We start from the raw sequence: 23,032 nt of genomic DNA on the forward strand, positions 1-23,032 counted from the left end.
ATAATTTCAAATTTTACTATGTATAGGTGTGATCATTCGAGTATTATTAACAAACTAAGTTCTTATTTGGTTTTCATTTTCAAAAATTTTTTCTTTAGATTTATTTTCAACTATACATTTTATGTGATTTATAACTTTTATCAACTTTTCAATTATACATTTAAATATCTTTATCAAAATTTATTAATTTTTTTTTTAAAACCAAAAAGCTTCTAAATCTCGTTACAATCCAAAGTTAAGCTTGTTGCTCGATAACATTGTTACAACACTATGATGGCTAATTTAAATTTAAGTGATTTATAAATTATTGATCTTACAAAATGAGTTAAAAAAAATATTGTTTGAGAAATAATAATTAAATCATAATTACTTCCTAAAATTTTATTATGTATGTAAAAGTAAATGAATTACACATTTTTTAAATTTGCTGTTAAAATATTGATTAGATTATAATTCAATCATCAAATTCCAAAAAATGAGTAAAGAAAATATGAATAGTTGATGAAATGTGTGGTTGAAAATTTGTAGGACACATAAAATATATGATTGAAATAAATTTGACTTTGACTTAAGTTAAAATCTAAATTTTAATATGTACCAAACAAGGATTAGATTATAATTTAATCAGCAAATTCCACAAAATGTAAAGAAAATATGAATAGTAGTTATTAATATATAAGATGTGTTTGAGTCCTTTTAACTTTGAAAAATATATTATGAAATAATAGATTGATGGAGAATGTGTGGTTAAAAAAAAAATTTAATTTGCGTGTAATATTATTTTAATAAAAAAATACTTAATTAAAAATAAATATTATAAAAAAATAATGTGATAAAATATAAAATAATGAGCGACGAATATACTCTCCAGCAATAACGTTAATCTTGCTCTTAAGTCAAATATATCAAAACCTACTTTTTCTTTTACTCTTTGAAAAAAAAAAAAATTAAAAAAATTAAAATTTTCATTCTTTCAAATTTCAATTACTTGACTTGAGAGTTGATGCCACGTCAATCTTATACATACATATATAACATGGTAGAAAACAGCTAGCTGAATGAGAGGAGCTCTTCGATTTCAAAGTACAGGAGCATTTTTACTCGGATTCTTTTGCCCGTCAGCGTTTCGGTTAGTATTCGCTCTCTCTCTCTTTTTTTTTTTCTTCACTTCAATCCTTTTCTTTTTTTAATCCTTTGGTTCGAACATGTTTTTGATTCATTTTCTTTTAAAGACTGAAAATACAGAGTGTAGCTGTCGAGAAATGCTATAAATTAGTTGCTATGTTAGGTATATGCTTAAGTCCATCATTTTCATTATGAATTCTCCTTAAAGGCTGATTAATATAAGGTTACTTTCTTGTTATGATATTCCTCGTGAAATCTGGGGTTTTATTTTTAGGATTTCTGCAGTTGGATGAATTTTAAATATACGGTGAAAAGTGGGTTTTGTTTCTTTTTTCAAGAATTTTCTGCTCAATTGATTATTTATGGAAATGATTAATTAAATTAATATATATTTCATATGTTCTGCTAAATGTTGCACAATCTTATGGTTGATTGAGAAATTCCCATTTTTATGGTTTGAAATTGGTTTCATCATATTGTTGTTAGATCAATAGCTGCTGGGTTCTCTGCCTTTTCTTGTATCGTAATACTTGTTTTACTGTGTAGTTCGATCGAATTTTTTGCTAGTTTTATTGTCTGAAATATGATCTTCAGAATAATTTCAAAAGTGAAAAAGGATTATATTTTCTTTTGCTCGATCTGTATTGCATTTCTGTAAATTGCAGTTTTGGTCTTATTACCAAGTTATTTTCTAGTACTGGGACATGGAAGAAGAATTGGGGCAGATAAAAGTAAATGTTATACAAGGATACAGATTGGTTATCCGGGACTTCAAGACCAGTGACCCTTATGTTATCCTCAAGCTTGGTGACCAGGTTGATATATTTTCTTGTTCTGTATGGTTCTTTTCTTTGGGTTTATAAGTACTATCATTTTGTTCCTTTATACTTTATAAGTTCATCGTTCACTCTCCATGATTTACGGTTATGTTTGCTTCATTATTGTAAGTGCAGTAGGATCTCTATCCATTTTCTTCTTTCCGTGCATATGTTGGTTTGGCAATGACTAATATATCATGATGTTTCCAAAGTAATATTGCATATCTACTTAGACGGAACCATAATTATTACAACACAGGTTATTCACGAACAGCTGTAATATATTTCTTTCAAGAAAAATTTCAATATTTGAGTGTGTATATATGGGCGATCTCAACTCTATATGAGTTTCATTGTCATCGTATGATACTATCGAGTTGTATATTTATATGATTTCTTAGATTTTGTTTGATTTGTAAAACGTCGAGCTTTATAACTTTTCTTTTGTCTCCAGACAGCAAAGACCAAGGTTATAAACAGCTGCCTTAATCCTAACTGGAATGAAGAATTTAGTTTCTCTCTTTCAGAACCTTTTGGGGTTCTCAAATTGGTATGTTTCTGGTACTTCAATCTTCAATCCTGCTTTAACGGTTATCTATAGTTCTTGGTATTTTTACTTGCTAGAACTTTTGTCCCGATTTCATAATTTATGGGAGAAACCAGAAATTTGCAGTTTAATTCTAATATATGTTCTTATTACATTAACTCTTCATCGTGGATGTTTAACTTCCACAAGCCCTGACTTTTGTTCAAGATCCTTGAAAAATTCCATCCTATTATCTCAGAAAACGGTATTTTAGTAGGAATAAACACCTTTTTTAGTAAAAGGAGATTGAAATGGTTCCATTAAAGAGAATATCAGGGAACATAAAAGTTTTACTCATCAATGTAAAGAATCTAAAATGTGTTAGTAAAATAGGAAATAATTCTTTTTTTTTTTTTAATTGTGCTTAACGATAAACATTTATACTACACTAAATGAAATGAAGTTGATACTGCAATTTTATAGGAAGTGTTCGATAAAGACCGTTTCAAGGCGGATGACAAGATGGGACATGCTCATATCAACCTTCAACCGCTAGCTGCTGCTGCCAGATTGAGGCAGATCCTTGGGGTGGCAACTGATGGAACGACACTGAGGAAGGTTATCCCAGATAGCGACAACTGTCTTTCTGTTGAGAGTTCTATAAATTGGGAAAATGGCGAGGTGGTTCAAAATGTTTGGTTGAGGCTTTGTGATGTGGAGTCTGGGGAGATAGAATTGAAGATCAAATTGATCAAGCTTCCTCCTGTTTCTCCCCCAAAATAAAGTGGATTTGCTTATAGAATCAAGGATTCTCCGAAATTACGTGGAAATCTTTATGAAAGGCGCAGTATCATGCACCAGATCTTTACCCCGTTTAACCATTAGCACTGTTAGTAGTTATGTTATGATTGTTGAAGCTCCAGGGTTTAAATCATTAGCTGCTAAGATAGAATTTAAACCCAAGGTTTGTAGGTTGTATTGCTATCATTTCATGTAAAATTGCTGTAAACTCCAGAAAAATTGTTGGAGGTGGCAAAAAGATCGCTACTTTTGTGGAAATGATTATTAGAAATGGGTTTATTATTATTTGATTTTTTAAAAAACTGCTTAACTGGCTAGAGGAGAGCACGAAATTCGGGAAAAATAGGCCTTTGCTCTAATAATTTGTCCAATGGTTAGGAGAAAAATGAGGGAAGTTATTTTCAGAGCAATGATCCATTTACAAGACCCTTTATTTTACTTGCATTTGTATGGTTGCATAACATATGGATTTTACTTTACATTCTCTTTCTCAGTTTCAAGAAAATGAAAAACACAGTTTTTGGAATTTTTACATCCAACAAATTAAAGGGTTTTCGGAGAACAAAATGAGCAATGATTCCATTACCATATTTTTCTGCTAAATCATACATTTGATGCCTGCTGTTTGAATCCAATACGAAAAAATAAGGAAAGTGAACAATTTTGAGGTAACGTAATTTGATTTCTTCTTTAATCCTATTTCTAATTTGAACATACTTTTGTATTTGCTTATAATTTGTGGAATTGCCAAGAATGGGCAAATTTACGTCTTTTCCAAAATCTATAATGAATAAATGGGTTTTTTTTTTTAATTTATTTTTTAAAAAAAAAATTGATCTCAATGTCCATACTCATTTTGGTTTTGACGATTCCCAAGTAGGTCGACTTCTGTCAAAATGAAACGAGAATTGCATCATTATTTGAATGTTAAATTTGAAAGCAAGTTACTTACAGTTTGGTCTAATATCTGGAGGAAATGTTGTAAGTAGGAAGGTTATGGTTGAAATTTTTACGGGTTTTGCAGGCTGTGGAGGGAACCGCACAATGTTATTCGACGATTCCCAGGTAGGTCGACTTCTGTCAAAATGAAACGAGAATTGCATCATTATTTGAATGTTAAATTTGAAAGCAAGTTACTTACAGTTTGGTCTAATATCTGGAGGAAATGTTGTAAGTAGGAAGGTTATGGTTGAAATTTTTACGGGTTTTGCAGGCTGTGGAGGGAACCGCACAATGTTCGGTTTTAGTGTAATAACAGGTCAGACTGGCTCGGGTTCTCCAAGGTCTCTGGGTTCTCTAGGCTCTGTTAGTTCTCCAACATCTATAGGAACTCCTCGGTCGTTAAGTTCTCCTAAACAAGATGTTGGAGAGATCGACACTAGAGCACCATTTCAATCTGTCAAGGCTGCTGTAAGCTTATTTGGCGACGCTGGAGCCTCGCCCAAAACAACGCCCGTCTCGAAGAAGACACAGACTCTCGAAGAGGTAGAACGCAATAATCCTATATTGCTCTCCCCAAGCGCATGTTTAAAAAAAGACTTGGAGGAGACCTGTCCCTTTTCTTTTCGTTTTTTTTTAAATTGTCAAATGACAGTTTGCCACTGATTCTTGTCTAGAACTTGTTATTACTTAAAAACTTTTGTGCTGCAGAGAGTGCTAGAGAAGGAGACGCAACATCATTTGACCCTTAAAGAACTCGAGTATTACAGGGAACAACTTAGAAGCGCAGAAATTGCGAAGGCTCAAGCTTTAAGCGATTTGAAGTGGGCAAATAGAACCCTGCAAGAACTAACAAACAAGCTTGAAAACCTTAGTGAATCCAAACAAGCAGCTTTTGAAGCTACAGAAGCTGCGAAAAAACGAGCTGAAGAACTTGAAGAGCAGAAGTCGATAAAGGCTCAACTAGGTGATGATGCATGGAGGCTAGATGTTGACAGTGAAAGAGAACTATACAAGGCCACTGCAAGTGAACTTATTTCTACAAAACAAGAACTTACAAATCTAAGGCAGGATTTTGATGCAGCATTGGAAGCAAAATTGACTGCATTTCAAGAAGCAGCAGCAGCCCAACATGCAGCTAAAGTTAATCAAGAGAGGTTAAGTCAGCTTTCAAAAGAAGTTACCTCCTTGCATGAAACAATTGGTCAAGTAAAGCTGGCCTCGATCCAGGCTCAAGAACAACATTCGAAGCTCATTGCAGAAAAGGAAGCCCGTCTATTAAACCATAAAATAGCTAAGGAAGAAGTTGACGGGAAGGTTATGTGTTTGAAGGCAGAAAATGATCCCAAGCTTAGTGAAAATCTTGAGGAGAAGCTCGAAGAGACAACAGAGGCGATCAAGGTTCTGCAAGAACAGCTGAATGATGTAAAGGCTTCGGATTTGACTTCTTTAAGAACTATAGCTTCTGATCTTGATGATGCTAAAAGGGCACCGCAAGAAGTTGTAGCAGAAGAAAATTCATTACAACGTTCTGTGGAATCAATTAAACTGGAACTGGAGAATGTGAAGAGGGAGCATTCAGAATCAGAGAAGAAGGCAGTTGAAACAGAATCGGCTGCTGAGAGCATGCAAGCTGATCTTGCAAAGAGCAAAACTGAAATGGAAGCAGCAATTTCAGGTGGAACCAAATCTGATGATACACATTTGGCTCTTGAGAAGCTATTGACAGAAGCTGAAAATACTCGGCTGGAAGTAGAAGTACTGAAGAAAAAAGCTGAAGCACTTGAGCAAGAAGCTGAAGAAGCACGAATTGCAACCAAGGAAGCAGAGGAAAAACTGCAAATTGCATTAAAAGAGGCAGAAAAGGCTAAGGCTGCAGAGAGACTAGCAGATGATCAAATTCATAGCTCACCAAAACCTGATTCCAGTGGAGGCTCTGGTAGGAGGATCAAATTGTCATTGGAGGAATTTGAATCACTGAAGAAGAAAATTGAAGAAATCGGGCATGAGGCAGATGTTAAAGTGGCAACTGCAATGGCTCAAGTGGAAACTATAAATGCAAGTGAAAAAGAATTGCTAGAGAAAGTGGAGACAACTTTAAAAGAGAATGAAGATCTACAGTCAGAAATTGAGGATGCTCTAAAGAGAGCAGAAATGGCAGAAGCTGCAAAAAAGGTAGTGGAGGGTGAACTCCAGAAGTGGCACCAAAAAGAACAGAGTGAAGTTGGAGAAACTTAAATTTCTCAAGAGAAATAAAGTGATCATTCTGGGAATTTTAAGCAAACCAGAATGAATATCAAGATGAGTTCCTTACATTTTTTGCATACAAAAAATTTTACCAATAAACATTCTGTATTCTAGATAGATGGTTCGCAAATTCAAGACATCCAGAAAGGCTCTGTAAAGAATGATTTTTTTTTCTTTTATTTATTCAATGTTAGAATAGATTAATCGTTTAACAGAAAAGAAAAACAGAACAACAGTATCCATCGTGAACTACAGATAGAATGACAATGATATGTTTACAATCATTTAAACTTATCACAAAAAAGATTTAGCTGACATGTAAATTACATACATCATATGAGGCAGTTCATCCACAAAAGATCCACAAGATACATTTAAACTAGATTACTATAATGGTTAGTGTTAAGAACAAGAGATCTTTGTCGGATGTGATTTAGCACCTACTAACACAAGATAAATAGATCTTCTATGACTTACCATTATCAATTCTCAGGTCCTTCACTGAGTCACAACATGCATCGAGGTTCTTAAAATTCTCTAATTCAGATTCTAGAGTCTTTGCAATCTCTACCCCTTCAACTGCATCCTCAGGCAAAGTCACGTGCACCGATCCCTGTTTTCTCGGCTTGACAGTTTCACGAATCAGAGATTGCTGCTTAATATAATTGTAAAGTTGTTGGTGAAAGGGGTGGTCCAAGGAATAGCAATTAACAAGATAGCTGTCTGAATGTTCTGAAGAGCCGGAACTTCTTTTACGGCAGAAATGGGGAAGGGATGAATAATCCATTATCTGCACCAAACATGCAACAATGATAAAGATCTTGCCAAAAGACGGTTAAAGACCTCACAGTTACAAACATGAAAAGTGTGGAGAAGTAGCAGGCAGCGTAAAGTTTTCCTAGTGGGACTATAACATAAGCCGGTTCCTTAATAGGGAGTCATTTCAAGTGCTTGTTTGGTTACAATAATAACAAGACCGGACAGTATGATGAACAAGACTTTAGCTTCTTTTTCCTTTATTAATAGCATCAATTTTATCCAATCCCCCATACCAATTATGGGATAATGGTTCCTATTCCAGACATCTACTATTGCAAATTAAAAGAAAGCACTACCTTCAATAGATCATCCTGTCCACAACCAGATAATACATTGATTTTTCTTTTTGTTCTCTCCTGCAGAAGGGGCTTGACAACCTGATAACAGCTCAGTTGTAAATTTTACAAATGAACAACGGTATTTAATTTTAATATAATAAAATCTAAAATACATTTACTTCTAACTAAATTTGAAAAGATATCTATAAGCCATAAACTTCGACTGCATTGTGAAAATAAGATATTTGAATGCAGATAAAGACAATAACGAGGGATAAACCTTCCAACAAGCGGAGAAGATATATGGGGCGTTGACAATGTAATAAGTAACTGTTTTCTCCGGGTAGTTTAGGTCATCGATGGAAGAAATAATAGTTAAGAGCTGCAACAAAACAGAAACTTAGCATCAAAGCTAAGAAATTATACAACACATGGAACAAGTGAAGAAGAAATCATGGGCAGAAAGATATAGAACAACTTGCTGCCAGTGTACCTTTATTTGGCTTAATGATGAAAGCTTCAGACCAGTCATATCTAGAATCTTTATACATTTGCTAATGTGCTTCCCATACTTTTTGGTTGCAGCAGGCTACAACGAATAAATTATAAGTACAGAAAATGGACATAAAAGGAAAAAGTAAAAAAGAATAGCAAGTATGTGCTCACCAAAATGACACGATCCCGATATTCATTGATCTGAATGTGGGATTGTACATAATAATGAACCTGCAAATAAAGAAAAAGAAATTGAAGAGAAGAAAGATGTTGAATTGTTATTAAGCAAATAAAAATCATGGAATGATTAATTTGCAAGTGAAAAGGTCAATGTTTCGAGGGAAAGAAATTATCTTGGGCAATAAAATCGATATGCATTACCATCCAACAAAAAAATTTGAACTAATTGATCACTTCATATCAAGCCAGACAAGCCCTTCCAACAAAAGAAAAAAATTTAATAGTTTATTTTTCAGACAAGTCTTCTAGATAGTTTATCTATAGATGCTGAATACCAGATTTTCATTCTTCTGTGTGTATATGTTGATATTACATCTAGTTGGTTATTAAGTTGAGTTCTATTTCATTTCCCCCATCTACTATAGCAAATACAAGATAATGTCCTTTTAAATTTCAGTGCCCAATACATGTGGCATATGAGAATATCACAGCAGTGCCTCTCACAACAGTCGAATAGCACCAGTTGGCCTCTCTCGTTATAAATTGGTTTGAGTTAAATAGCAACATTCTTCTCCCCTAATCAACGGGTGAATTCATTTGGAGATTGAGAATTACTAAAACTTCTAAGAAACAGTTATATCAATTGCAGACATATTAAAGAATTAATTACAAATGAAAAATATGGACACGATTCTATCTTTTAATGGATTATCCTGTGTCAAAGGAAAAAACCTATGAATACGGAGGTCCAGGCAGCAAAATTGAACTTCAGGGGATTTCATCTACGGCCATGTATAATTTTTTATGATGCCACGTCAGGTGTGCATGGCAAATATATAATTATGCAGAAGTAAATCTGGAGTGGATATTTTAACTGAAAGAGAATAAGATAATTATCAATAAGACTTACAGATGCTTTGTCAAATGTGTTCAGACCTATTCCATGAGCAAAGACGGGGAGACCCTATTGAAGAAAAGGTTTTTTGGGGGGGGGGGGGGGGGGGTTACTAGATGAATTGTAATCGTCTCGGGGGGGGGGGGCACTTATTAGAATGAACATTTTATATCAAAAGAGAGTAAACTACCATAATTGAACTTGTTCCAGAAGCTTCAAATGAGGTATGAGTGTATGAACACATAAATATAAATTGCAGAATGAATTCAACAAGGAGAACCTCTTTTGAGTAACCCGATAATCCTATAAGCTGTGAATCACGTATAGCTCTGTAAAAATCAGTGGGAACAATTGGTTTCTGCAACAAGAAATAGTGGTAGAATCAGAGAGCAAATATTGGTTAATACTTCCAGACCCCACCCCCACCACCTAACACGAACAAATATGAAAATGGAAGATAGATTCTCGGCATTCCTGAGCATCAAATTGTTCGCATAACTTTTTCATAAATAGTAAAATAACACGAAAGCTGAGTACATGATCACTCACCGCTAAAATATCATCAATGTCGTTTTGCACCCTCCAATTCAAACAATCAACCAACTGAAATATCATCACCATCAACATTTCCGTAAATAGAATTCAGTGAATGACATAATTTCACATAACGGAAGCTAATATAAATCAGAAAGATCTTTATCTAACCATCTTGTGAGCCTTAGTAACATTTCCCTCTCTAGCCTTCAAAAAGCGAATTAAAGGTTCTCTGGGATATCCTTGATGAATATTCTGAATGTATAAAAGAACTGATAAGAGTTTCCATACAAACAACCAACAGGGTTTCAATTGTAAGACGATATACATAGATCCCAAGTATTGAGAGTAGAAAAATTAAAATTATAACTGCAGGTTGTAAAGTAGGGGCGGAGAAATTATTTCGAAAGCAAATTTAAATAAAATGATACATACATATATAGGGGCAGTACAAGGAACCGTGGCAACAAGATCTGGAAGTGGAATTGTTGAGAAAGTAGGATAATACTCAAATAATCTTGTTTGTAATTGCTCTTTATTTGCATAAAAAATTAAAGATTAAGAAAAATTTCCAAGACAACACGAAAGGTACCGTATAAATAAAAAATCGATAGGGAGCATGACCATTACCAGTTTAAAAAATGAAAAGCATAAAAATACAATACATAACATGTTTGCATATAACTGAAGTCACAAAAATAAAATAAAAGTAGTTTTTGAATATTCTGATCACTGTTAAGGAGAAGATCAGGCAGAGAAAAATACTTAAAATCAGTAAACAAATAATTAAAGAGAAAAGACGACAATGTAAACCTTGAAAGTTCCCTTGAGTGGCTCTTCAACTGCATAAATATCCCAAATAAAAATGGTCACAAACATAAAGCCAGAGAAATTAAGAAAAGGTATTTTTTCTTTGGTAAAATTAAGAATAAATGCAGACCTTCCTTCATTAAGGCTTCAAACTGATTAATGGCTTCTTCTGGAACCACACCCATTTTTTCTTCTTAACAGAATGTAAATTTTGCTGGTGAAGAATCACAAGTTCAACTTTTAATTGGATATACTTGATGCATACATATAATTGAACTGTTAGTTAAAACAAGAACAACAGCAACAGGCAAGAGCAAGAATGCTAATTAAAGATTCCACTTTTACTCTGAATAAAGAGAAAGTTAAAGAGGTCAAGATTCAAGAAAGGCAACTCACCTCCACTCCCCCGTCTCTCTCTTACCTCAAAATCCCTTTTGGAAATATTCTTCACATTTGAACGGTTTAAAGCAAATAGTACACGTCTTTTGTAGTTTTCTTCGAAAGAAATTGCTACAACACAACCAAAATTTTTCTACCTTCTGTGGGTGTTGAACTCGGAAGTAGAAGACTTACTGTAGTGATTGGTGTTTTAATGGAAAATACTGTAAGAACGAAAGGAAATTTTTGTCCCACCAATTTTGATTCTAAAGTCAAGATCAACGAAAGAGAAAAATTGAAATTAAAATTAAAATGGAGAATAAGACACCATACCTAGAATGATATTTCGTAGAAAGCGCTAAAGTGACAGAAGAAAAAGTTAAAAAGAAAAATAAATATAAGGTCAATCATTGTTGTTAAGAAGTACTTACCTGTAATTTAAAATGGTACCATTTGTCATTATTAATCAACTTTTAAATGCAGACAATCCATCTACACGTACGTTAGGGTCAATTGGGAAACGGGCCCTGCTACTTGCATAGGGCCCTGTATATATAGGAGGGGCCTTTTACTTAACAATAAAGGATCTTAACATAACCCTTAACTATAAAGATCACATTTCATATATAACAAGCTACTTAAAATATTTTAAAAATCAAGTGGTAAATAAATTTATTAAATATTAAAATATAATACAATATACATTAATTATTTTCACTCATGCCACCTCACACATTCCATCCTATTATCCCACTATACTACCTACACTCTACCTCTCCACCGGAGATGACTATTGGCTCCAACAATCATTCTGATGATCACTTCGACGGCCGTTCTGATGATCGCTCCAGCAACTCAAAAAAATTAAAAATCTCCTTCTCTCTCTATACACATTTTCAAACACAATTTTTTTTTACAGATGGTGGTGATGGTGAGGTGGTACTGTGCTTTAAAAAATATATCTGTATGATGGCAAATATAATGCATCAGAAGTAATGAAATTGCACTGCAGTTAATCTGCTCGGTAGTAGTGGTGGTGAGGTGTTAGCAACGTTTCGAATACTGTGTGATGACAGTAGTGTTATATTGTAGTTGACGAGTTTTGTGATTAATTGTGCTGTATGTAAACGGATTTATAGTTTGTGATTAGACCGTATTATATGTGACTAACTATGACCAAACCGTTTGTGACCAAGACAGTGCGTCACTGACATGTGTTGTCTGTGACTAATTGTAACCAAATTTGTATTCAGTGTGACTGTCTGTGACCAATTTAATATTTACAGTGGTGGTATGTGATTAAGTCATAATCGATCACAGTTAATATAGAATTAGTCACAACTATCACAACAAACAAATACTTAACCTCAAAGAGTCACCATAAACAAATATTCACGCGCTGTAGCCCAGTAACCACAATCCACCATCAGTTACCACCACCTTCACTTCCAACTTTATTACATTCATTGACCTTTGTTATCTGTGACTATTTGTAACCAATTTTAGCTTCAATGTGACTATCTGTGACAATGTCAATCTAATTTGTGACTATATGTAATCAAGTCACATGCAATCACAGTTATTATAGATCTAGTCACAAACAGTTACAATGAAAATAGGCTTGGTCATACTCGATTTTCGTCGTCATTACCACCACTTCCAACAACGTCAATCAAATGCACACTACCGTCACTTTCAACAAATCCTAACCACCACCAATGCCATCACCATACCACTTCCACTGTGTGAAAAATCCAACAATAGATATGTCACATACAACCTTAGATATATCACCACCAGCAAAGTAGTACTTATGTCATGAGCACCATCGCCACCATCATCACCACCACTTGTACCTTAATCCACAACCACAAACTCCACCACCACCTCTACATCAAATCCAAACCCACCATTACCACCACCACCTGTATCTGCATCACCACCACCATCAACAACTACAAACACTATCACCGTATCGACAACACAGCACATCAACACATCGCATCATCTAAACTCCACCATCGCACCATCGCCACCGTGCGCGATGCCATTGCCTGATTCGTGTAGCGGCGATCACCATCCCAAACCTCTTCAAAAATCAAAAAGAAAAAAAAATTGATCACCATAACTACGACTCCGTAGCATCGGAGAAATTAAACTAAGAAAAAAAAAGAAAAAAAAAAGATCTTTTGGTATCAAAGTGGATGTGCACCACTACTCAAGCCTCCAGATTCTCCGCGGATCTCGCCCCAACAAATTTTTCCCAAATCACCGAGATGCGCTCACTCCACGTGCAGCGACATCATCGCCCCTACGCACTCCGCACAGTAGGTGCAAAGGCGCTCACGCCACCGCAGCGACGTCATCGTCATAGCCTGCACTCGCCACTATGGTGGTCTCCAATCATTGTCTTCTGACTATTGTGTGACAGAGAGATGATAAGATAAAATGGATTAGGGTTCGAGGAGTGGGTGGAAATGTGTAAGGAGCAAGAAAAATGAGGGATAGAAATGAATTTGGGGGTGCCAATAAATTTGTATTAATTAAATTAATAATTCTTAATTAACACTTGATTTATGAAAAACTAATTCCCCTTATTTATGAAATTAGTTTTCCAATGTAGATTTCTAAATAATTTGCCCAACAATAAAATCAAATGTAATTACAGGGCCTATGTGGCCCTGTGCACCAAGTGTGATTAATCAGTCGTATTGTACCTTGTTTGAGAAGAATTATTCGTGATTAATTGGAGAAAGCAAAATAATTTTGTGACTATCATGTGTTTTAATAATTTTATATTATTAAGCCCATATTTATTTATTATTCTTTAAAAGTTCTTTTTTCTTAAATTTATTTTAATCATACATTCTCACGATAAAATATTTTACACATAAATTAAAACAAAAAATCTACTTTTTAACAATCAATTTTCAAAAAATAACTTTTCTAAAACTCATTTTTTTTTTAAAAAAAAAAATTCTTTTTAATAGAGACATGGGCTACAATAGATTAAAGATCCATGCACTCCAGAAAATAATTTTTTTGCAATCGAACTACATCAAAAATTTGATATACAATTTTTATAAATTTACGTAAATAGTTAATAATTAATTAATTAAGGGTTAGTTTGATGCAGATTTTTAATAATAAAATTTATGAAAAAGTTATTTCTTTAATGAACATGTGATTAAAAAGTAAGGAAATATGTTCATTTATAAAATTGTTTTAGCGTGTTTGGTATGCTCCAAATTCCATGAAATCCAAATGTTGTGTTTGATAGGCAAAATTTTTCATGAAGTTGGTTTTCCATATAGTCCCCCACATGACCCCTTTTCCATGTTTTGAAGGAATTGGTTTTCTTTTGGTTTTGGTGAAAATTGATTTTTCAGCTCTCTCTCACATTTTTCAGATGAAAAATTATGCCAATCAAACACATTTAATTGACAATTATCAGTAAAATAAATTCTAGACAATTCAGTTCCCTAAAATTCGTTTTCTTTCCATCCAAATTTCATTCTTACAATCAAACGAATTCTAAGATAATATAATGTTGAAAATAAAATTTAAAAAAAAAAACTCTATCAAATAGAGCCTATGTACGTGAACTTTTATTTATGTTGATAATATCATAGTTGGTGGGTCGCAAAGCTTTATATATGTTGACAATAATTTGCATGTCCCCACACTATTTATTAATTAGGTGAAGTGAAATGTTGGTGGGTGAATGAAAGGGAACGTGGGAAGGATCGAGCCTCGTTAACCTAAATTCATTCACTATTAATCTATTGATTTTGTTTTTAATAGATTTGAAGAAAGTTGGAGATGAGGTACGAGATAATTTAAACACAATTAACATTAATGATATATATTTAGTATGATGAATTAGACAATAATGTATAGTATTTATATATAGAGAGAATATTTTTCAAAATTATAGTTTTTCTATAATATAAAGTATAATTTCTCACCAACCATAATACTGAGGGGTTGACATGAAAATATTATAAAGTGGACCTATAATTGGGCTCTCTATCAATGGGCCCACTTGAATGATAGGAGATGCCAAATGAGACACTTGGGTGGCAACCGTCAGATCGCATTTAATTCGTGACCGAAAGTCTCTTTTTGTGGGACACCTACCTTCAGGGGTCGCGTCAAATCTATTTGGATTGTCGAGGGATCAGAACAAATTAAATGATAATTGCAGTTGCAGGTCCCGAAATTTTAAATTATGATTTTTATCCTAATATTTCATTTATAGCTGCATTGTTTCCAAATCTTTCAAGTCCGTGCGAAAAAAGGATCTCTTGAAAGTTAATTCTGTCAATATTTTTGGGGTTTTGTTATTTGTACGTGGGGTTGATGCGTAGGTGTACAGCCCCCTCACAATAAGAGAGTTCACGGGTGTCAGCCCCAATTTACACTAGTAAAATCCATATTTTTTACCAATTTTAAAAATGATAAAATAATAAATTTTACATTTTTTCACTAATTATTAAAGGATTATTCTATTTGTATATTAAGAATTATATCAAGGGTTACATAATGTACATGTGGCATCCTGTCATTAGGTTAGTTGAAACCATACACCAATGCAAATTTCTGGCTAACCTTAGAGATTCCATTGAAACTTTCTATCTGATTTTTCACTGTCAAATTTTTTAGGAAAAATTACAGCCGAGGTACCAAATCTTTCGTTTATTAGCAGATTTTGCACAAACCTTTAGTGCCAGCCACAGTCCCAAACCTTTCAAAAATATGCACCGGGAATTCAAATGGATGGAAACCGTCCGTTTGACCGTTAGTTGACCAATAAAATTGAATTTTGACCAACTTAAAATGGTAGAAAGGTAAATTTGCTATTTAATTCTATAATAAAACAAATAAATTAATATACCAAATAAAAATAAAAGAAACAACTATTCATCTTCTACTACTCCCAACCCCACCCCCACCCCACCGCTGTTGCAATTTTCCCAATAAAAAATGCTGGAAGAATTGGCTTCTTGCTTCGAAAAACTGGAAGAACTGGAATTTGGTGTTAGGGACATGAATCTCTTTTTCTTCCATTTTTCAATGATCTGCCATTGTTTGGGAAGTTTACATCAAATTTCTTAGCATTTGCTGCTTTCATTTACTTTTTCCTACATTTCTTCACCGTTGCTGGAAAATTTTCATTATGGGATAAATGTATCAAAGAATCCGGTGATAACTTGTCGCAATTCAACACGCAATAGATTTTTATTTTCTCTTCTTCACACAGAGAGTTCTGAGCCTGAAAAAACCAAAAATCAGTCCAATTAAACCAGTTATTTTGGGGTTGGCCAAGTAAAATTTGGGCCGCGCCCAATCCACTCGAAGACAAATGAAATGCAGAATCAGTTTCAAGCAGAAGAACTGCAATGTTTTTCGGACATTGAAAAATGGAAGAAAAAGAGATTCATGTCCATAACACCAAATTCCAGTTCTTCCAGTTTTTCGAAGCAAGAAGCCCAGTTCTTCCAGCATTTTTTATTGGGAAAATTGCAGCAGGGGTGGGGTTGGGGGAAGAAGAAGATGAATCGTAGTTTCTTTTATTTTTATTTAGTATATTAGTTTATTTGTTTTATTATAGAATTAAATAGTAAATTTACCTTTCTACCCTTTTAAGTTGGTCAAAAATTGGTCAAAATTCAATTTTATTGGTCAACTAACGAGCAAACGGACGATTTCCATCCATTTGAACCCCCGGTGCATATTTTTGAAAGATTTGGGGCTGTGGATGGTACAAACTAAAGGTTTGGACAAAATTTGCTAATAAACGAAAGGTTTGGCACCTCGATTACAATTTTTCCAATTTTTTATTAGCTTCGCGTTGAGAGTATTGAATTGATATTTGTAAGAGATTTGGTGAGTGATGTCAAAAAAGTGGAGTTACAGAGATCATTTTCGAGCGAGAAATTCATGTGTGTTTAGAATATGGAAATTTGTCTATAGATGTATGCATACATCAAACCAAGCAAACTAAGTTCGTTGTTTTTAATTAAAAACAAATAAAATTGACATTTGCAATTTTCATAGAAGAATAGTTACAATGCTGGAAGACAAAGTTTCAATTATGAAACTAAGTTCTAAATTTTAATCATGAAAAAAGTGAATATATTTAAAACCCAACATTCATAAATACTACATAGTTATGATTTGAAACTTCAGCCGACTAGACCGTGGTTACATGTTATTACCTAAGACATAACTATCGTATTTCTACTTGTTTCACCAGTGATGAACAATTATGCTGCAAGTTCAGTAATAAAACTCGGTTGAACATCTTTTGCCTGTTGCTTGTAATTTTCACACACTTCTTTTACAATGAAAAGGAACTAAACTACGGTGATCAACAAGTTACATATAATAATGTTTGGACATGCCCAAAAATAAGCTAAATTTACTAATTTACTTTTAATTATTTATTTCGTCAAATATAATTTAAATTAATTTTATAAGTAATCAGCTTACTTTCTTAAAAATAAGTTTGATTTAGCTCCTGTGTTGACAATCACTATTTCAAAACTCTTCATTGAACGCATTCATTTTCAACCACGCATTAACATAATAAAATATTATGCACATTAAACCAAAATTTGTCTTACTTTTCAACAAAAAATTCAAAAAATTATTTTTGTGAAATAATGGCTATCAAAACAAAGACTTATCGTTATTTTTTAAAAAAGTAACTTTAAGTACAATAATAAAGTCCGTTAAAATTTGTTCAGATCTACATTTGGCTTGGCGTGGGTGGAGTTGAAGAAGATTTTTTTTTTTTTTAAATTCTTTGATTAGTAAATTAATTTGTTTTTTTCCCTTTTTTATGTCCTCCTCTTTTGCATTTTTTGGATTTCGCCTTTTTGTTTGTTTAAAAATATGGGCCAAAAAGTCTTCTTACACTACTTTAACACAACTTTTTTTGATGGATTTCGTTAGTGAGATTTGTTTGTGTTAATTAATGAAAGATTGTGCGGAAAAGGATGGGCAAAGTGAAACTTTGAGCAAAGTTGGAGACTAAATATGCAATTTACCCTTATTCTTTTGTTTATTTCAAAATCAAGGGCAAATTTGTCTTTTCAAACACAACTAATAATATCAATGTTTTTAGACCCGGACAGGACCGATAGATTCAACTGAAAAAATTGAGAATCAAACAGAAATTCGGTCTAATCATAGCATGAAAACCACTGAACCTCCATTCTCTCTCTCTCTTTGCTGCCCTTGTACAAGGTTTTTGTCAAAACATCCAAAACCAATCTTAGGCAATACGAGTGGTTAAATAGATAAATACAACTATGCTGTAAATATATTTATTTGTAAATGACCAGTATACACCTACCGTCCTAATTTTTATTACCCTTGTATTTTGATTCTTCCGTATAAATATGAGATTTGATTTCCAATATAATACATACAAATATATTGACTTTTCTAGTCACTTTTCTTTTTCTCTTTAGTTTTTAAAACGTTATTAACACGATTCTCTCAAACTCGTGAATTAGTTAAATTTAATAATTTTTATAAGTATAATCATCCGTCATGCGTATCAAAATTAATTAGGCGACATATTGATTTTTCTATATACATAGGCATCAAAATGAAACTGTTTCTTCTTCTTTACTTTTTCCTTTGTAAGCAAATCCATAATGATTATTTTATTGTAGCATAATGATGACCTTTTTATGCAAACCCATACATGCAATCATAACACGAATTTCATCCGACGAATTTTTTGCAGCTACAGTTACAGGCCCCTACCAGGGAAGATACAAGGTGAGCCTCACAATAATTTTTTTTTTAAAATACAGGTGGCCCCCTCCACACAGTGAGGGGCCTGTAAAGCCCTTGTGAAAGAATCTTTTTAGTAATGTGAATTTCTTAGTGGTTAAATAGATAAATACAACTATGCTGTAAATATATTTATTTGTAAATGACCAGTATACACCTACCGTCCTAACTTTTATTACCCTTCTATTCTAATTCTTCCGTATAAATATGAGATTTGGTTCCCAATATAATACATACAAATTTATTGACTTTTCTAATCACTTTTCTTTTTCTCTTTAGTTTTTAAAACGTTATTAACACGATTCTCTCAAACTCGTGAATTAGTTAAATTTAATAATTTTTATAAGTATAATCATCCGTCATGCGTATCAAAATTAATTAGGCGACATATTGATTTTTCTATATACATAGGCATCAAAATGAAACTGTTTCTTCTTCTTTACTTTTTCCTTTGTAAGCAAATCCATAATGATTATTTTATTGTAGCATAATGATGACCTTTTTATGCAAACCCATACATGCAATCATAACACGAATTTCATCCGACGAATTTTTTGCAGCTACAGTTACAGGCCCCTACCAGGGAAGATACAAGGTGAGCCTCACAATAATTTTTTTTTTAAAATACAGGTGGCCCCCTCCACACAGTGAGGGGCCTGTAAAGCCCTTGTGAGAAAGAATCTTTTTAGTAATGTGAATTTCTTCCCAGCTTCTTCTTTTCCGCCACAATTAATTTGTGTGTATGCAAAAGCTGTTTATAATTCATGCATTTTGATTCATATACAATCAATTCTGTCATATATTATTTACGTATTCATTCTACCACATATTAATTTTGCCTTGAACTTCTGTATATATGGAATTCTTGTGAGACATGCATGAGATTTAATAAGGTATGTTTAAAGAGTTTTTTTGATTCCTAAGAAATTTGACATCAGTTGGCTATTGAATCTTTAATGGACGAACATTAAACTGAAATCTACCATTCTTGTACCAGGCGCACATCTTAAAGAGTTATTTCATTTCTGAGATTTTTTTTTAAATACTTGTTTGGTAATTAATTTTTATATATAAATTTATATCTTATCCATTTGGTAATTAATATTTTTAGCTTGATTTAATAAGCAATTTTAGGTGAAATTATTTCTTTCTAGATTTATGTATGAGAGAAAATATTTATATTTCTTTTTATTATTTTGCTATTATTATTGTGATTTATGTCTAAGAGAAAATCTTTGTATTTCTTTTCATTATTTTGCTATTATTATTTTTTACTTGCAATTAAAATTTTTTTTTTGGTCTTTTCTTACAATCTGTAGGATATTCTATCAAAAAACTCCGACATTGAAATTTACAAAGCTCAATAATTTACTTCTTAATCTGTAAAGAGGGGTCACCTCTATTTTTATTTAATGCAAATAATATATGGCTTTCTATAACAACAAAGTTATCAATTTCTCGATTTTTTAAACAAATATTAATAAACTCTTTAAACTTTCTATTGAATAATAAAACAAAGTAGATGAAATATAATTATCTAATGGGAAAAAATATCAGAATTTAAACACAATGTCATTATAATGGCATTAGAGGTAAAGTTCGGCAAAATTAATTTCTTCAATTTTTTTAACTCTCTCTTAACTTTTTCTTGGCCTTCTAAAAATGGCTTAAAACTGTAATAAAAATGATTTTCATCAAGTTTAAAAATGTTTGAACAAACTCCCTTAATTGGGATACAAAATACCAACTTAACTCTGAGGATTACTTTTTCTTTTGGCTATGGAATTCAAAATAAAAAGACTAAGAGCATTAGAAATATGTTTAAAAAAATAAATAAAATATTACTCTTGAAGAAATCAATTGCTTAATTAGTTGGTGTTCCCTCCTTTAAGCCTTATTCGAAAATAAATAAAGTAAAAGAGAATTATAATATAAGAGAAAATATAAAAAGAACTTAAAGTATGTCTATTGGCTTTATTTTCCACATATTTTTCTACTTTTGGGGTGTTTGATTGACATATTTTTTTCATGAAAAATATTTTATAACTTTGGAACATGTGACTATATTTTCCTTAAAAATAAGGAAAATATTTTTTAGGGAGACTTGGTTTTTTATTTTTCATATAATTCACCTTTCAATAAAAAATAGACAAGTATAATATTTTTTAAGTTAAAACTAAATCAATCACACACATTTAATTATTAATTTGCATACAAAAAAGTTTTAGACAATTTAATTGTCTACAATTTATTTTCATTCCAATCAAATTTCATGTTTATAATCAAACACACCCTTATTTTAATTTGAAGTATTTGAATTTACAAAGATTGCCAGAGGATATTTTTTAGTATATGTGTTATATGGTTTGCTGTGTTTTTTGGTGCATGTTCTATTGTATGTAGTATAGGTATTTATAGATACTGGTACATTACGTTTATTCCTTTAAAAAGTAATCAATACTGTATAATTTTACAGATATGTGATTTATAATTAAAGAATTAAATGTTACTTTAAAGCTGTATGAAAATAATAAAGATACTTCTGAAAACTTCATCTTCACGCTCATCCTTTTTTTACTTTTTTTTTTGGTTTTTGATAATTGTTCGTCGAGTACTATTCATTTATCCTTGCTTAGTCTTTTTTTTTTTCAAGTATTGTACTATTTGTCCATGATCTCTATGTAGACATCTTCTAGATCTGCATCCATTTCATTAGTTTTGCCATCGGACATCTACTCTTCTTCTGTATTTGATTGACTTTCAGTTAATTCCCCATTTGTTTCTTGAAAACGATTAGATATAACTCTTTTTGTTGAATATTTGGTACTGAAATTTTTCTTTCTTTAACTCTTATAACAAGATGTTCTTGACAGAAAATAACTCTATTGTTTCACTATGCTATAAGTCTGGAATCATTATTTTGAACTTCGACCATTGTTGCAGCTTTTGAGATTCGTCTTTCGTAATCAATCTGTCTATTTTTATTTTACTATTTGTCTTCAAAGAAGGTATAAATCTTTTGGTTCATTCGTATATTAGAATATAACAATAAACTGGAATTACTATACCATCATTTACAAGAGGTGGTCTAAAAATGAATTGGATCATTAAATGGTGATTTTTATATTGTAAACCAAATAAATATAATGACAAAAAGAAAGACAAAATTTGTAGATATGCTACTGGAAAATATGAGATAAAAGGAAAATACTTAACTAGTTTAGATTATGAAACATTGGCCATTATACATAGCGTTGAAAACTTTAAATTATTTTTAAATACTGAATTTACAATTAGGATAGATTGTGAAGTTATAGTAAAATTTATTAAAAAGACAAATTTTGATAAAAATAAGATATAAAAGATGGTTGAAATTGTATGAAATATTGAATGGTTATAAAATCAATATAGAACATATAGACAGAAAAATAATATTTTGGCAAATAATTTAAGTAGACGAGCTATTAATTTTTTAACCAATTATTTTCATGGAGTAGATGAATTAAAGAATGATGAATTTTAGAAATGTCACTCTAATAGTGGCCTCACAAGGATTTAATCTCTGATTTAGAGGAAATAATTTAGAAAAACTTTTAGAAATGAAGTGTTGTCTACTAGATAATCTCTAAATGACAAGCGACTCTAAAAATAGTAATAATAATAAAAAAATAAAAAAATTATACAGCATTAATGCTCTAACTAATCATTTCAGAAAAATATACAGTCGAGTAGAAAACATAAATTTTAGTTTCTTTGCAATAATTAATGGTAGAAATCTTGATGTATATAATTACTTGCCCGAAGTATTACAACAAGTAGAAATATTTTTGGACCCATTTTTCAAAAGATTTTACACATTAGAAGAAGCTTTAAATTTATGTAGAAAAATGATAGTATTTAAATTTTATATATCTGAAAGAGTTAGACAGACTAAGACAATGCAAACCGCAACTTCTAAATTATCTTCATCTTTATCAATACAACTTTGCAATAGTTGTGAAAATTATGACCAAGGTTGTTAGAGATTTGAATCGTATAAAGCATTCACTAGAATAAAGACTACAAGTCCTTGAAGTTGAAGTCTTTTCATCTCAACAAGCCATTAGTAAATATCAAAATGAGATTATTCAGTTACAAGATAACTTAAAAAAACTCAGTTCTAGAGATATTGTTGAAAGACCCATCTCTAAAGATATTACTTGTACAAGTTAAAATTATTCTGAGAAGGAATTATATTTGTGTTTTTATTATTTTGTTTTTTAGGTTTAAAAGTACAAATTTTAAAATGAAGAAAAAATGTATTAGCAGGTTGGATTGATTAATTGACGGATTGGTTGCTCAAACGATAACCAACTCGACCCAACTTTTTCATGAT

At 32.0% G+C, this 23,032-nt stretch overlaps 3 protein-coding genes across 7 annotated transcripts; 2 read left to right on the forward strand and 1 right to left on the reverse strand.

Annotated features, from left to right (window-relative positions):
* The first annotated feature begins 1,022 nt into the window (after positions 1 to 1,022).
* On the forward strand, positions 1,023 to 3,563 carry LOC111395918 (protein C2-DOMAIN ABA-RELATED 11). Of its 3 annotated transcripts, none has more exons than XM_023022142.1 (4): positions 1,023 to 1,129; positions 1,821 to 1,940; positions 2,398 to 2,493; positions 2,953 to 3,563. In XM_023022142.1, exons 2-4 carry the CDS (start codon positions 1,830 to 1,832, stop codon positions 3,250 to 3,252), a joined length of 507 nt encoding a protein of 168 aa, XP_022877910.1. In that variant the 5' UTR covers positions 1,023 to 1,129; positions 1,821 to 1,829; the 3' UTR covers positions 3,253 to 3,563. The 3 variants fall into 3 exon arrangements, with proteins under 3 accessions (XP_022877910.1, XP_022877911.1, XP_022877912.1); XM_023022143.1 differs by having other exon boundaries at positions 1,038 to 1,129; positions 1,791 to 1,940; XM_023022144.1 differs by lacking the exon at positions 1,023 to 1,129 and adding an exon at positions 1,191 to 1,288.
* An 811-nt stretch (positions 3,564 to 4,374) lies between these two features.
* Positions 4,375 to 6,609, forward strand: LOC111395919 (WEB family protein At5g55860-like). Its single transcript, XM_023022145.1, has 2 exons — positions 4,375 to 4,755; positions 4,921 to 6,609. Exons 1-2 carry the CDS (start codon positions 4,384 to 4,386, stop codon positions 6,445 to 6,447), a joined length of 1,899 nt encoding a protein of 632 aa, XP_022877913.1. The 5' UTR covers positions 4,375 to 4,383; the 3' UTR covers positions 6,448 to 6,609.
* Positions 6,610 to 6,691: 82 nt separating this feature from the next.
* Positions 6,692 to 11,151, reverse strand: LOC111395920 (phosphatidylinositol/phosphatidylcholine transfer protein SFH3). 3 transcript variants are annotated; one of them, XM_023022147.1, is made up of 12 exons: positions 10,889 to 11,143; positions 10,598 to 10,681; positions 10,471 to 10,499; positions 9,829 to 9,912; positions 9,673 to 9,726; positions 9,404 to 9,481; positions 9,139 to 9,192; positions 8,220 to 8,279; positions 8,047 to 8,142; positions 7,834 to 7,935; positions 7,572 to 7,652; positions 6,692 to 7,246 (listed from the first exon to the last, which is right to left on the reverse strand). In XM_023022147.1, the coding sequence occupies exons 2-12, from the start codon at positions 10,650 to 10,652 to the stop codon at positions 6,923 to 6,925; spliced, it is 1,017 nt and encodes a 338-aa protein (XP_022877915.1). In that variant the 5' UTR covers positions 10,653 to 10,681; positions 10,889 to 11,143; the 3' UTR covers positions 6,692 to 6,922. The 3 variants fall into 3 exon arrangements, with proteins under 3 accessions (XP_022877915.1, XP_022877914.1, XP_022877916.1); XM_023022146.1 differs by having other exon boundaries at positions 10,864 to 11,143; XM_023022148.1 differs by lacking the exon at positions 7,572 to 7,652 and having other exon boundaries at positions 10,864 to 11,151.
* Between the last annotated feature and the right edge of the window lie 11,881 nt (positions 11,152 to 23,032).

The sequence above is a fragment of the Olea europaea genome, chromosome 6 (genome assembly GCF_002742605.1).
Source record: "Olea europaea var. sylvestris chromosome 6, O_europaea_v1, whole genome shotgun sequence".
NCBI classification, from domain to species: Eukaryota; Viridiplantae; Streptophyta; class Magnoliopsida; order Lamiales; family Oleaceae; genus Olea; species Olea europaea.